The 13845-nt window shown below is 37.8% G+C and overlaps 2 protein-coding genes across 7 annotated transcripts in view; one reads left to right on the top strand and one right to left on the bottom strand.

Moving 5' to 3' along the window:
* The window catches only part of zbtb5 (zinc finger and BTB domain containing 5), a 39149-nt gene that overhangs the window by 22294 nt on the left and 3010 nt on the right, over positions 1–13845 (top strand). For 4 of the 5 annotated variants that reach the window (XM_072281849.1, XM_072281848.1, XM_072281846.1 and 1 more), the window contains one exon: positions 3804–11507. The exons of the other annotated variant lie outside the window; for it this stretch is intronic. In XM_072281849.1, coding sequence (XP_072137950.1) covers positions 3808–5850 — 2043 coding nt within the window. In that variant the 5' untranslated portion in view covers positions 3804–3807 and the 3' untranslated portion in view covers positions 5851–11507. Of the gene's footprint in view, positions 1–3803; positions 11508–13845 lie in introns of those variants that run through there. 5 annotated transcript variants of the gene reach the window in all.
* LOC140211733 (glyoxylate reductase/hydroxypyruvate reductase-like) overlaps positions 11527–13845 on the bottom strand; it is a 30621-nt gene continuing 28302 nt past the window's right edge. For both annotated transcript variants that reach the window (XM_072281850.1, XM_072281851.1), the window contains one exon: positions 11527–12886. In XM_072281850.1, the coding sequence (XP_072137951.1) occupies positions 12765–12886 (122 nt within the window). In that variant the 3' untranslated portion in view covers positions 11527–12764. The remainder of the gene's footprint in view (positions 12887–13845) is intronic.

Raw genomic sequence — 13845 nt, 5'->3', positions numbered from 1 at the left:
AAGTCATCAGTTGGTTATGGTAAAAATTTCTTCCTCGTTCACAATTAGAAAAATAGCAAAAATAAAATTCGATCAAGTAAGGTATTGAGGTCCTAATGTGTATTAATAAGGCATCCGTTAGTCTTGCGAGACATGGATCTGCGCCTGGAAAGTCTTCACTCTCCAGGTTGCAGGCCTGGGCAAGGTTGTGTGGAAGACCAGCAGTTGCCCATGCTGCAAATCTCCCCTCTCCACGACACCAATGTTGCCCAAGGGAAGGGCATCAGGACCCATACAGCTTGGCAACAGTGTCGTCGCAGAGCAATGTGTGGTTAAGGGCCTTGCTCAAGAACACAACACGTTGCCTTGGCTGGGTCTCGAACTCACAACCTTCAGGTTGCAAGTCCAATGCCTTAACCATTTGGCCACGTGCCCACAATGTGTATTAATGAAGTATATTACACTATATTACACTGTACTACACTAAGCACATAGTAGAAGCACAGGAAGACGGGTATTCAGTGACCGAGGAGGTGTAATGATGGTAATAAGGAGCCCCATATTTTTTCAAATGTTGCTGGTTTCCTCCTCACACTATACAAGATCTTTTCAGGTTTACTACGGGATGTTAACTCACTTAACCACTGCCTGAGTGAGGGAGGAAATTCAGATTTCCAGTTTTGTAAGATACACTTTTTCCTGGCTGTAGCCGCGAGCAATATAAAGTATTTTTTATTGTAGTTCACATTAAGACCTTGTAGATCTCCCAAAATCCAGACCTCGGATCAAATGAAATTTTGGTTTTTATAATATCTGAGGTTATTCTAACAATGTATTTCCAAAACTCTTCCAGATAAGAGCAATTCCAAAGCACATGAAGTAAGTCTCAGTCACAAGATTTACATCTCTGACAATTAGGAGAGGCATTATGATATATTTTGTGCAGTCTATGTGGAGTGTAGTAGGTCCTGTTAAAAATATTAAGCTGTATTTGTCTATGTTTAGTTGAAATTAATACAGTTTGAGACACTTGAAGGATATTACACCAATAGGCATCATTGTAATTGCATTCAAGATCTGATTCCCACTTATTTTTAATATCACTCTTAGTATAGATTGACAAGTTACTGTTTAAAATAATATAAATAGATGACGCAAGGCCCTTTGTAGTGTACAGGACTTCACTAAGCAAGTGCTTTTCAAACAGGGATTCTCTTGGAATTTGTGGAGAGCCTGTGTAAGTGTTACGGACCCAGTGTCTAATCTGAAAATATTTAAATAAATTATGATTTGGTAGATTAAATTTACCGGACAGTTGTTGAAAACTGGCAAAGTTATGTTGGCTATATAAATCTTCAACTGTTTTTATACCACTATTAACCCAATTTTTTAGAATTTCATCTGCAATCGGGTGGGGGATATTGGAGTTATTCCACAGAGGAGTTTTCGGAAATAATGAGGTATTTATACCAATAACTGCATGAGCTTCTTGCCATGCATTATAGGGTTTTTAGTAATATTTAAAAGTGCTTTCTTAGATGTTAAAAAAGGAAGAACTTTTATTTCATTTTAAAATCTTTTTATTAATTATTATTGAAAATTAACAACAAAAAAATACATTAAAATAATCAAGTCAATATATCAATACGTATAATAAGTCAAATTATTAACCAAACTAAACAATATATCAATAATAATAATTAAAAAACAAAATGTTAAAGCTATTTTTTTTGAAAAAAGAAAGAAGGAAAAAAGAACCCCTACTAACTAAAACAAAAAAAAAACACCCCAGCTAACAAACAAAAAAAACGAGAAAAAAACCCCATTTGGAGCACAAACCCGGAGCTATACACCATACAAGCTTCCATATAAAAAAGACATCAATCGCCAACCAAATCCATTTACTCAAAAATCAGAAGGGAACCATCTTAATTAAGTCAAATCAAATGGTAGTTGCAGGCAAAAGAGCCCCGCCTTTTCTCAAAGTCAAATCGAGGATCAAAAGTTCGACTTCTGATTTTTTCCAAACTAAGACATAACATCACCTGAGAGAACCATTGTATCAAAATGGGAGCAGAAGCATCTTTCCATTTTAATAAAATAGCCCTTCTAGCCAATAATGTAACAAATGCAATTACATATTGGTCTTATATAGAAATACCATGAATATATTGAGGAATTATACCAAACAAAACTGTCAATTTTATTAGGTTATAAATTAATTTTTAAAGCTTTAGAAGGAAGAACTTTTAAGGGAACATTTTTAAATTGGTGTTGAATAGGAAGCCATCTAGTCTCATTGTTCTCAGAGTGCAACCAACACCATATTGGACGGAATTGAGCTGCAAGGTAGTAACGTTTTAAATGAGGAAGATTTAATCCTCCCTTGGCGTAAGGGACCTGAAGGGTTGAGAGCTTGACTCTAGGGACTTTACCTTTCCATAAAAAGCTGGACATTGATTTGTTTAAATCATTAAATAGACTTTTGGGAATTTTAATTGGCACACATTGGAATAAATATAGAAATTTGGGGAGTATATTCATTTTAATTAAGTTCACTCTTCCAATTAAAGATAATGGCAGCTCCCTCCATTTCTGTAGATCTAACTTAACCCGATTCAATGAATTAATGTAATTATCTTTAAGGATTTTGTCTGCGGATCTCCTAATTTCTATGCCTAAATATTTAAATCCATTCGAGCATCATTGCAAGGATTGTTCTTAATGTTGTTATCCTGTATATTAAAAGACATGACTTCACTTTTTGAAAGGTTTAATTTATATCCAGAAGCAGCACTGAATTGTTGGAAGCATTGTAGAAGGGAGGGTAATGACTTTTCTGGATCAGACAGGAAAACTAAGAGATTGAGCCAAATTTAATGCCAGTAATGGTGGGATTAGTACGAATAGCAATAGCCAGCAGCTCAATGGCTATTAAGAACAGCAGCAGAGCTCTTGGACAACCTTGGCGGACTCCTCTGGATAGTGGGAAGGTACCCGACAGGACTCCATTAGTTAGAATTGGAGCTTTGGGACCAGCAAAAAATGTTTCAATGTATTGAATAAATCTCTCTCCAAAATTCATTGCTTTAGAAGTTTGCAAAAGGAAGGTAGGTTCTATCCTGTCGAACGCCTTCTTTGCATCCATTGACTGTATTATAAGTTTAAAATGCTAAATTTTAATTAAAAAGATATGATATATGGTTTGCATTTAGATTTGTAACATCCAGATAGAAATTAAAATCTTTCTAACACATAGGTGTGAAACTACCTGAATGTGAGCTACTTGTACAGAATCCTGTTAGAAACGTCCAAGTCACCTTGTGCAATGTAATTTGGTCATCGAGTGATTTAGCACGGATCTTTCGGCCCACTGGGAAAGTATCCATGTGAAGATCTAGCTTTTTAAAGTTAGCATTCATAGATATAGTCTTACTTGTGCAGATTCTGAAATTCTTTTCTGTGAAAAGGAGAAATGGACGATGTATTTCTTTTAGCATTTCAATTAACGATTGATCAGATGTCAGAAATCTGCTGTCAGTCTTTGTCTCGCTTTTGTACATAATGGCTACTGTCAATAATGGAATAGTTTTTAAAACAGTGCATGAATGGAATTGTTAAGTAAATGCTATAATTTGTGTTTGTATAAGGAATACTTTAGAAAACCATTCTTTAAATTGTTTCACATTGTTATTTGTGAATTGCAAGTAGGTAGATGATGCCTACCGTTTTAATTGCAGCTTAGAAAATGTAATTTCTTTGGAAATCAGGATTTTGCAGTTGGAAGAATCTATCATACCCTCTTTTTTTTTCCCTTTTAATAGGATTATGGATTTTCCAGGGCACTTTGAGCAAGTGTTTCAGCAGCTGAACTATCAGCGGCTACATGGACAACTCTGTGACTGTGTGATTGTTGTTGGGAGCCGACATTTCAAAGCTCATCGCTCTGTGCTTGCAGCATGTAGCACCCACTTTCGAGCTCTCTTTACTGTCCCTGAGACTGATCAATCAATGAACATGGTTCAGCTTGACAGTGAAGTGGTCACGGCAGAGGCTTTTGCAGCCCTTGTTGAAATGATGTATACATCCACTCTAATGCTGGGAGAGAGCAATGTAATGGACGTGCTTTTAGCAGCTTCCCACCTCCACCTGAATTCTGTGGTGAAGGCTTGCAAACATTACTTAACAACCAGAACTGTACCCATGTCCCCTACAAGTGAAAGGCTTCAAGAACAAAATGCTCGTATGCAGAGGTCATTTCTGCTTCAGCAGCTGGGTTTGAGTTTAGTAAATTCTGCCCTCAGCTCCAGTCAAACAATGGATGAGCAAGTTGGTGTGAACTCGTCACTGCGCCACCACTTGGAGGATCAGTCGACTGCATTTCCTGTCAGGCGTCTGCAGAAAAGGAAAGCCATTCCTGATGAAAGATCAAAGCAAAGGATAAGACCTTCCATGGATGAATCTATCATCACTGAAGGTACATCAGACAATGGGCAAGCTGTGGTGCATACTTGTGAGGAACTGTTTACACCAGACTCCCTGAAATTGGGAGATGGCTCAAAAACTGATGCGAGTGTTGAAAATCAAGTGGAAAATGCTATGATTTTTGAGCAAGCCTTTAGTACACCAGAAGATAACCAGGTATCCAGTCAGTCAGACAAAGGAGTCAGCCATTCACAAGTATCCGTGGTTTCTCAAGCAACCCACATCGAAACTAGTTTCAACCAAGATTCTGCAAATGAGAAATCAGATTTTCATACTGAGACTACAGAGCTTCACATAAATGGAAGTGAGGAACAGGTCCGCATTGTTGTAAAGGCTGAACCACTGAGCTCGCCTGATCCTCAAGATGAGACGAGTGATGCTGCCTCACAGGCTGAAGGCAGTGAGTCAGTGGAGGTGGAAGGAGGAATGCCTAGTGCAGAAAAACTGGAGCTTAGTCCAGAGAGCAGTGACCGAAGTTTTTCTGATCCTCAGTCTAGTACAGACAGAGTCACCGACATACACATTCTGGAATCTGCAAACACGGACACAAAAGCCCCCTTTCATATTTCCACCTTTTTGAATAAGAACCGATCAAGCAGTTTCAGTGGAGGCCAAAATGCAGATGACAACCTCCCGAACACAACGAGTGATGGCAGAATGGAGAATGAAGCTACTTACTTAATGAGCCCAACATCCAGTGTGTCTGCGGGTGTCAATTCAACAATGGTAGCAACCCGAATGGAGAATCCCTTTAATGACAGTGCTGATTCTCATTTCATGCGACCTATGCAGGACTTGCTGGGCCTGTCATGTGGGCAGTCTTCAGAGTACAAAACTGGGGGAGAACCATTCAGATTGGAATTTCCCAGGCCTAGTTCTGGATTGCATTCACTTTCTAGGCAGTCAATCATTTCATCACGAGGAGGAGCCACTAATTTTCCGGGTTATCGCCGCATTGCCCCAAAAATGCCCATAGTGACTTCTGTTGGAGATGGAGGTTCTGGATCACAAGACAATGGCTCTAATTCTCAGGTCCGAATATTAAACAGTACCTCTTCCACGTTTGAAAATAACCATTCTTTACAGTCTGGCCCTCCACAGCTGACACGGGCATCTGCAGATGTACTTTCAAAGTGTAAGAAAGCCATGTCAGAACACAATGTGTTGGTGGTGGAAGGTGCCCGCAAATACGCTTGTAAAATTTGCTGCAAGACATTCTTAACATTAACAGATTGCAAGAAACATATTCGTGTTCACACTGGAGAGAAGCCCTATGCATGTTTAAAATGTGGTAAAAGATTCAGTCAGTCGAGTCACTTATACAAGCATTCTAAGACCACCTGCTTGAGATGGCATGGTGGCAATTTGCCAAGTACTCTGCTCTGAGATGGACATTCTCCATATTTGTATTTGCTGCTTTGAAGGGTGCTGACCTCTTTTTATTTTAGGAAAAAGAGCTCTTGTAAGGTGAAAATGATGAAAATAGATGTTTCACTTGCAATTAATAGCAAAATGTCAGTAAGGTGCCGAGTTCAGGGCAAATTAAATTTTGTAGAATTTAGTAACTGTATAATATATATATACTGCAATTTTTTATGCTGTTCAGCTATTTTATTTCAGTAGTTGCTGACTAACCAAAACCTGCAAAGTGATTAGCACAGAATAGTCTGTTTGTGTATTTCCTGAATGTATAGCTCATGTATTATCTGGATGATGTATAAATCGAGGAGCAAAGGAGACCTGTAGGGTGAATATATTGACCATTGATTATCTGTGTATTTATGTGGTCTGATGGGAGGGTTGGGAGAGGAGAAAGGAAGGTTTGATTCTCACTATCTGCTGGTGAATAAGCCTTTACTAATTATATCACTGTGCAGGAGGACAAATAATCAGCATTGACCATATGTTGCTCTTACAAATCCATAAAAGACATTCTGATCCAAAAGTGAAATACTCCAGATGCTGGAAAAATGAAAAACCACAAAGTGCTGGAAATACTCAGCAGGCCAGGTAGTTTCTGCAGAAAGAGAAAGACACTTTGCGCCATTTGCCATCCAGTTAACAATAGATGGCAATCTGGAAGAATGATTAAAGGTACCATCATAAAGATTTAATATTGTGAAAGCTATGTTATGAATGAAGAGAATTGCTTGTGGAATTGTTTTGATGGGGTGAAATGAACCCAGTACCTGGTGGGGCTCTGGTTGACAGCCCGAATTTGACAGTAATTGTGATGGATAGATATACAGCTAAAGCTCTTGGAATGTGGAGATGCAAAGAAAGTGCCATTCTGTGCTGATAATTCAGGGTATTCATTTAAAGCAGACATGATTTGACTAGATTGTAGGGTGAACCATTAAATAAATGGAATGCGCAAAAGGATTATTTTCTTTCTAGAACTGATTTGTTTTATACTAATGGCATACATTAACTTTCTCCATGGATAACAAACACTTATCTGACTTTTTCAGACATTATTTATTAGCCCTTGTCCTAGTGTTCCCTTAAATGTAGGACATGGAGAGGATGAGTAGCGTGCCAGTGAAGAGAAAGCACCACCTGAACAATGAAGCCCTATCACAGAAAGGGGCAGGCCAGAGAACAAAGCACTGGGTGCTAAATCCTAGTGCATTGGAGCATGAATTGGGGATTGGGCGGAATAGTTTGCGGGAGAGACAATTTACATCCTTGCTTAGTTGAAGATGTATATATGTAAATTAAGGTAATTGGCTACAAAATAAAAGTTGTTTCAATGGGACCTTGATCTCTTGGTACAGATTCTTAATTCCTGTGTGCATAGTTGTTCCTACTACTCTAAAGCTCTCTTGTTCTCCATATTTGAGATAATAGTAGTCCTTTTCAAAATACAGCTAGCACTTTGTGTGGATCAATTTGTTATAAATGACATGAATTTGTTGGAATATTAGAGGTAGGTAAAATATTTTCTGTTTCTGTCTTAGAAACTTGAATAGAGAATTTCCATTCATTGTAACCCTTTTCAATGTTCATTTTATCCACTCAGTGACCTTTACCTAATAAAGTGGCCACTGAGTGTACGCTTGTGGTTTTCTGCTGCTGTAGCCCATCCACTTCAAGGTTTGATGTTTTCTGTGTTCAGAGATGCTTTTCTGCACACCACTGTTGTAACACATGGTTATTGAGTTACTGTAGCTATCCTGTCAGTTTGAGCCAGTGTAGCCGTTATCTTCTGACCTCTCTTATCAACAAGGCATTTTCACCCACAGAACTACTGCTCACTGGATGTTTTTTGTTTTTCTTACCATTCTCTGTAAACTCTAGAGACTGTTGGGTGTGAAAATCCCAGAAAATCAGCAATTTCTGAGATACTCAAACCACCCTGTCTGGCACCATTAATTATTCCATGATCAAAGTCACTTTGTTCACATTTCTTCCCCATTCTGATGTTTGGTCTGAACAACAACTGAACCTCTTAACCACGTCTGCATGCTTTTATGCATTGAGTTGCTGCCACATGATTGGCTGATTAGATATTTGCATTAACAATGATGTGCCTAATAAAGTGGCCACTGAATGACCAGTCCTGTCCTCGAAACTACAAAATCAGACTGTTCAAAAAGAGTGTTAAGTTGTAATGTTATAGTGTTTCCATCAGGCGAAATTTATCATTCAAATAAGAAAGTGACTAATAATGTCACTTCTAATCCAAATTTCACAGTATGCTTTTGATTTTGAAGTGCTTTCCAGACTATTATTTCAATGGTTCAACAGATGCCTGTACTGTATTTGCGGGTTTCTGACAACTGTTACAGTTCAATTGAAGACTGACAATAATTCGCACAAAATTCCCTGATACACATTTGCATTTTAAATGTTATTTTTCTTTACCTTAAATGCTGAAAGAGAAACAAGGTAAATTTGTGGGATTCTTGAGTTTTCAAAAGACTCATGTTGCTGATATCAGTATTAAGAGTCCTGAACTAAGTAGGAGTTCCTTTTTTCAGTTGATCCAAAGATTCAGCTAAACACGGAATTGGTGTTTGAAGCATTGGGAAATGGTTGTTAATCATATTACAAGTCAATTGAAAATCATATTACAAATCAATTGAGGGTGGAATCTCATGTGGATGGGGTGGTGAAGAAAGCTTTTGGTATGCTGGCCTTTATTAATCAGAGCATTGAGTATAGGAGTTGGGATGTAATGTTGAAATTGTACAAGGCATTGGTAAGGCCAAATTTGGAGTATTGTGTACAGTTCTGGTCACCGAATTATAGGAAGGATGTCAACAAAATTGGGAGAGTACAGAGGAGATGTAATAGAATGTTGCCTGGGTTTCATCTCCTAAGTTACAGAGAAAGGTTGAACAAGTTGGGTCTTCATTCTTTGGAACGTAGAAGGTTGAGGGGGGACTTGATAGAGGTGTTTAAAATTATGAGGGGGATAGATAGTTAACGTGGATAGGCTTTTTCCATTGAGAGTGGGGGAGATTCAAACAGGACATGAGTTGAGAGTTGAAGGGCAAAAGTTTTGGGGTAACATGAGGGGGAACTTCTTTACTCAGAGAGTGGTAGCTGTGTGGAACAAGCTTCCAGTAGAAGTAGTGGAGGCAGGTTTGATGTTGTCATTTAAAGTTAAATTGGATAGCTATATGGACAGGAAAGGAATGGAGGGTTATGGGCGAATGCAGGTCGGTGGGACAAGGTGAGAGTAAGAGTTCGGCACGGACTAGAAGGGCTGAGATGGCCTGTTTCCATGCTGTAATTGTTAAATGGTTATAAGTAATGAAGAACTTTCTGCTGAAATAAATACGCTAAAAAAACTCTTCCTGATTGAGATTTAAAGAATAATGGTGAAAAAATTTTTTAAAAAATCTTTGGAAAATCATATTCACAGTAGTACAAATGACCTGATCTCTGTAAAAGGCCAGTTTACTCCATATGAAATAATTCTGATGACATTAACTTTATGTATATTATTTATGATCTGCTATGGAATAATTTAGATAATCATACTATTTTTAAACAAACACAGGATGGTTCAGAATGACTTAGCTGTAATCAGATCAGCCCTTGAGGGTGGAAGAATCATTCAAGCAAAAACTTGAGTTTAAATTTAATTCTCTGCTACATTGGAGAATAAAGTTATTCTAAATTGAACTTCTGTGCTTTTCTAACCATTAAACTCTGTCATTTGAGAGGGACCATGGAGTTCATTGACAATCCAACTGGTGTCAAGTCCTAGCACTTTCCTCAATTTACCTTTCCACAGTGTTACATCTTGCCAACAAGGTTTGTCACTGGAATGTGGCTAATTTGCAGGATAAATAGGAAACTATTCAACAAATGTTGCCTCCATTCCAGAACTAATCACCTGGTGTTTAGTCATCAAGCTGCATACTTGGAGTCCCAGCACCAAGTCATTGTCGATTTGTGCACTAAAGGAAAGAGAATGCGCTTAACACTTAACATTTTCAAAATAAAGTCCTTTACCTATTCGACTCTGCAGAGCAACACTACCCATCACTTAAAAGGTCCACAGGAAAACACGGACTACTACTTGTATCTTAAGAATTAGAACGAAGATGTACATTGATTGAAATTTTCTGATGCCTTCACAGTGTTTGGCCAGTCGTGTAATGAAGTATGGCAAAAAGTTCATGGTGTACCATCCAGCAGTGATTCATGTGTCACCCTCCATTAGCATTCAGAGCTCTGGAAAGGTACCAGTAATACTGTCTCCTCAGAGTACTTCAAATTCAAGATAAGGTGACTAAAGTCAGCACCTTCCTTGAGCTCCTAAGTATATTCAGTCAGGCACCAGATTCTTCAAATGGACACTCCAAGCTCTGCAAAAGCATGAGGACAGCAGGATGGTCTGAGGAAACCATTCAGATATGGTCTAGCGTCTTCATAGAAACAGCAGCTCGTGCAACTCCCTGTCCTGTGACTGCCTGAAATGGAGAAGCATTTAGGATGGTATTGGACACCTCGGGTCTATTCATTGAGTGATACATAAATGGTGGAGGCGCACACTCTCTCCCCAAATGATCCCTCCATCCACCACATCAAACACCTGCCCTACTTGTGGCAGAGGCTGCATATCCCAGATTGGGTTCTAAGGATAGAAACAAGATAAAACCAGAGAAATAGAATGGAAGGAAGTTATCCTTTTTCAAGGAACTTAAGACAATTTTGTGAATATTGAACTATGGCATATGACTAGTTGGGTGCAGTTCATTAGTAATGCCATACAACCTGTACGTTGAGTTTCTGCATGTCCAACCAGTTGGTATTTTAACAAATGTATTACTATTTTAACATCCCAATCACTACTGTACTGATGTTATTTTGAAAGTTAAAATTGAAAATTATAAAACTTGCTTGTATGTAATACCATTCCATCAACTCATTTTTTTGTAAAAACTATCACTGTTTGCAAATTTTGCGTGGATAATGTACTTTTTTGAAAGCTAAAGGTAGCGGTAAATCTGCATTTTAGTAATGTGGATTTATGCCACAGTGAGCACTCTTAATTTTATGGAAAAGCAAGTTCGTGGGCATCTTCTGATGAAAAGTCATTGAACTAAACTTAACTGTTTCTTTCTGCAAACTGCATTTTCTGTCTTCATTTTTCATTACTATACAATTTCCTGTTAAAAGGGAGCCATTTAACTCCAAGCAGTGCATGCCGCATTTTCTCCTTAGCAGTGCCATGTACAAACTACATAGGGGCCAAAAGCAACATGCAATTTATTTTCAGAATGTTGTAAAGTAGGGGTTTATTGCCCATTTCTACTGATCTGGAGAAATTAATAATCTCCTTCTTTAAAAATACTAGTACTGATTGGTTTGTTCAGCCATTTCAGTGGTCTGTCACACACTTGAGTGGTGTGGAATTAAAGTCGCACTCAGGCCACATTGACTAAAGAACAGCTTCAATGGTACTCTTTGGAAATTAAAGAAAATAATTCTTATGGACTAAATTCTGAAATGAAATGCAATTAGATTTGGTACAATATAACCAACATGCATTAGCCACATGTGCAAAAACTGTATTAATATTCTGAAATAAATGATACCAGATTTTCAATCTGAACTTTTATTATTAACATTCTGGCATGTTTACACACAGATAGTTTCTCAGTAAACAGAATTAATAGGAGTGCAAGTAGAACTTTGGAAAATAAACAAGTATTACGAAGATGTCAATTTTATAAATGATTCCTAATTACTGACAAAAAAATAAACCCTTTCATTGCTCCCAACAATAATGTTAGATCTGATGATGATCCCAACGATCTCCAAACTGCTGAATTTATATTGACTTTGAATTTATTTACTTGATGAGGTCTGGGGACTGTAAAACTGAGATTGGAGTGCAAATAAAATTGGAAATATTCCCCAGCTGCAAGTCCATCTAAAGTTAAAGCTTGGCTTATGTACATTCCTGGGTCTGGGCATAACAAGTCCAATACTGGACCACGTATAACATGTTACTTTTGAACTGACTGTTGTGGTTCATTATTGAAATTCCATTAACATGTCCTTTAACTTACTTAATACTTCAATTCTTTGAGAATGAAAATGATGTTCTGTAATGTCAGCATTGCCTTCTGGAAGTGGAAAACAGCATCAACGGCTTCACCTCAGTGATTGAAAAGACTATAAAGGTACATAAGTTTGGAACAGTGGAGGCCCAAAAATAAAATATGTACAAGATGTAATTAAAAGGCTAATGGAGTGCTGGCCTTGATATTATACCCAGAACTCAGACAGCAGTATCTTGAGGATAGATATACTGGTGTTTGAGCTCACATATCATTATCCACACTGCACTTTTTCAAAGGTTTATTTACAGGCTGACATTTTTGAATGTTGAAGATATACTAGAAGGCCATGCCTCAAAATTTAGAATGGCTTCCAGGATACAAAGTATGGAAAAAAAAAATTAGAAGGCCCTTCCACAAACAGCAACTGACTCTGGGTCAATTATTTAAAATCTTATTATGCGAATTTAGAAAATGCATGTATATGGAACTGGGACAGAGATGAATCACAATCTCCAGGTTCAAGGAACTAAGTGGCCTGCATTACACCATGCTTCTGAGCTTCATTTTACTTGATCACACTTTCTAGTTTCAAATGTAAGCAAAGCCTGACTTCTCCATTCTTATTTGCCTATATTTTAATTCAATTACAAGTTTTCAATTTTTTAAATTCAAATGTTAATAAACTAATTGTTCAAGTATTCCAACCTAAATTCACACATATAATTTTGAAAGAATATTTTTTTCTGTGTGCACATGAACAAATCTTTCCAGTTACAGTTTGACTTCACTTGGCATAGGCTCCCCTTTTAGACCAGCCAGGATGTTGTTGGCTGTCAGTACAGACATGGTGCTTCTAGTTGCATAAGTGGCACTTCCAATGTGAGGCAGTATAACTGAAAGAAAATCATCACCATGTGAGCTTTCAAGTTTACACCACGAAATACATATTCTAAAACTTTGACAACTGAAAATTTTACTGATACACAGTCTTTAATCTGATGTTAGAAGTCACATTAAGCATGAAGTACATTTGGTCATGGGTGACAAGGGTGAGAGTTTTATATCATACCAGGTCATTAAAAGGTTCTTTACAGTAATTACACTTTACACAGAATTACTGAAATATACAAAAAAAGATGCTATTGAGACCATACCCCTGACGTGGGAAAAAAATCTGTTAATCCCATTTTATTGTATACGTAAAGTAGTCATCCAAGTACTACTTAAAGATGATAATGTTTTCTGCATCCATCAACCATTTGGGAGCTCTAGGCCTTTAACATCTGGATAAATGAAATCCCCTGAGATTGTGCTCTAAACAATCTTCCAATTACATTATATTATCGGCCTCTCTGTTGGATAAAATAAGTCTGATCTGCCTATCTTGGACTCTAAATTAAACCTTCCTTCAGTCGTCTCTGCTCCAAATACCTGGAGCAGAGGGATGTTCTTTTAGAATGGAGATGAGGAATTTCTTCAGCCAGGGAATCTGTGGAAATCATTGCCTCAGCAGGCAGAGGTTCATAGATTCTTGATTGGTCAGGGAGGAGATTGGGGCTGGGAGAGAAAATGCAGATGGGCCAAATGGCCTAATTCTGTCCTACATCTTATGGTCTTAATTACTGTGATGTCAGTCAGTGATAGGAACATCAGCGTGGAGTTGAAAAGCAAATGAGAGAGGGTAGGTTACAAAGAAAACAAATGGTAGAATGAGACTAAATGAGATTGTACTGAGAGCTAGGATAGACTTGATGCTCTGAATGGCCTTTCATATCTTCAGAAAATAAGAGAAATATTTGTGTCTTATTCATTAAGGTAAGTATATGTACATTTTTCTAGATGCCTTCCCCAC

This window comes from Mobula birostris, chromosome 17 (genome assembly GCF_030028105.1).
Source record: "Mobula birostris isolate sMobBir1 chromosome 17, sMobBir1.hap1, whole genome shotgun sequence".
Lineage (NCBI taxonomy): Eukaryota > Metazoa > Chordata > Chondrichthyes > Myliobatiformes > Myliobatidae > Mobula > Mobula birostris.
This window is presented reverse-complemented; position numbering and strand designations above follow the sequence as displayed.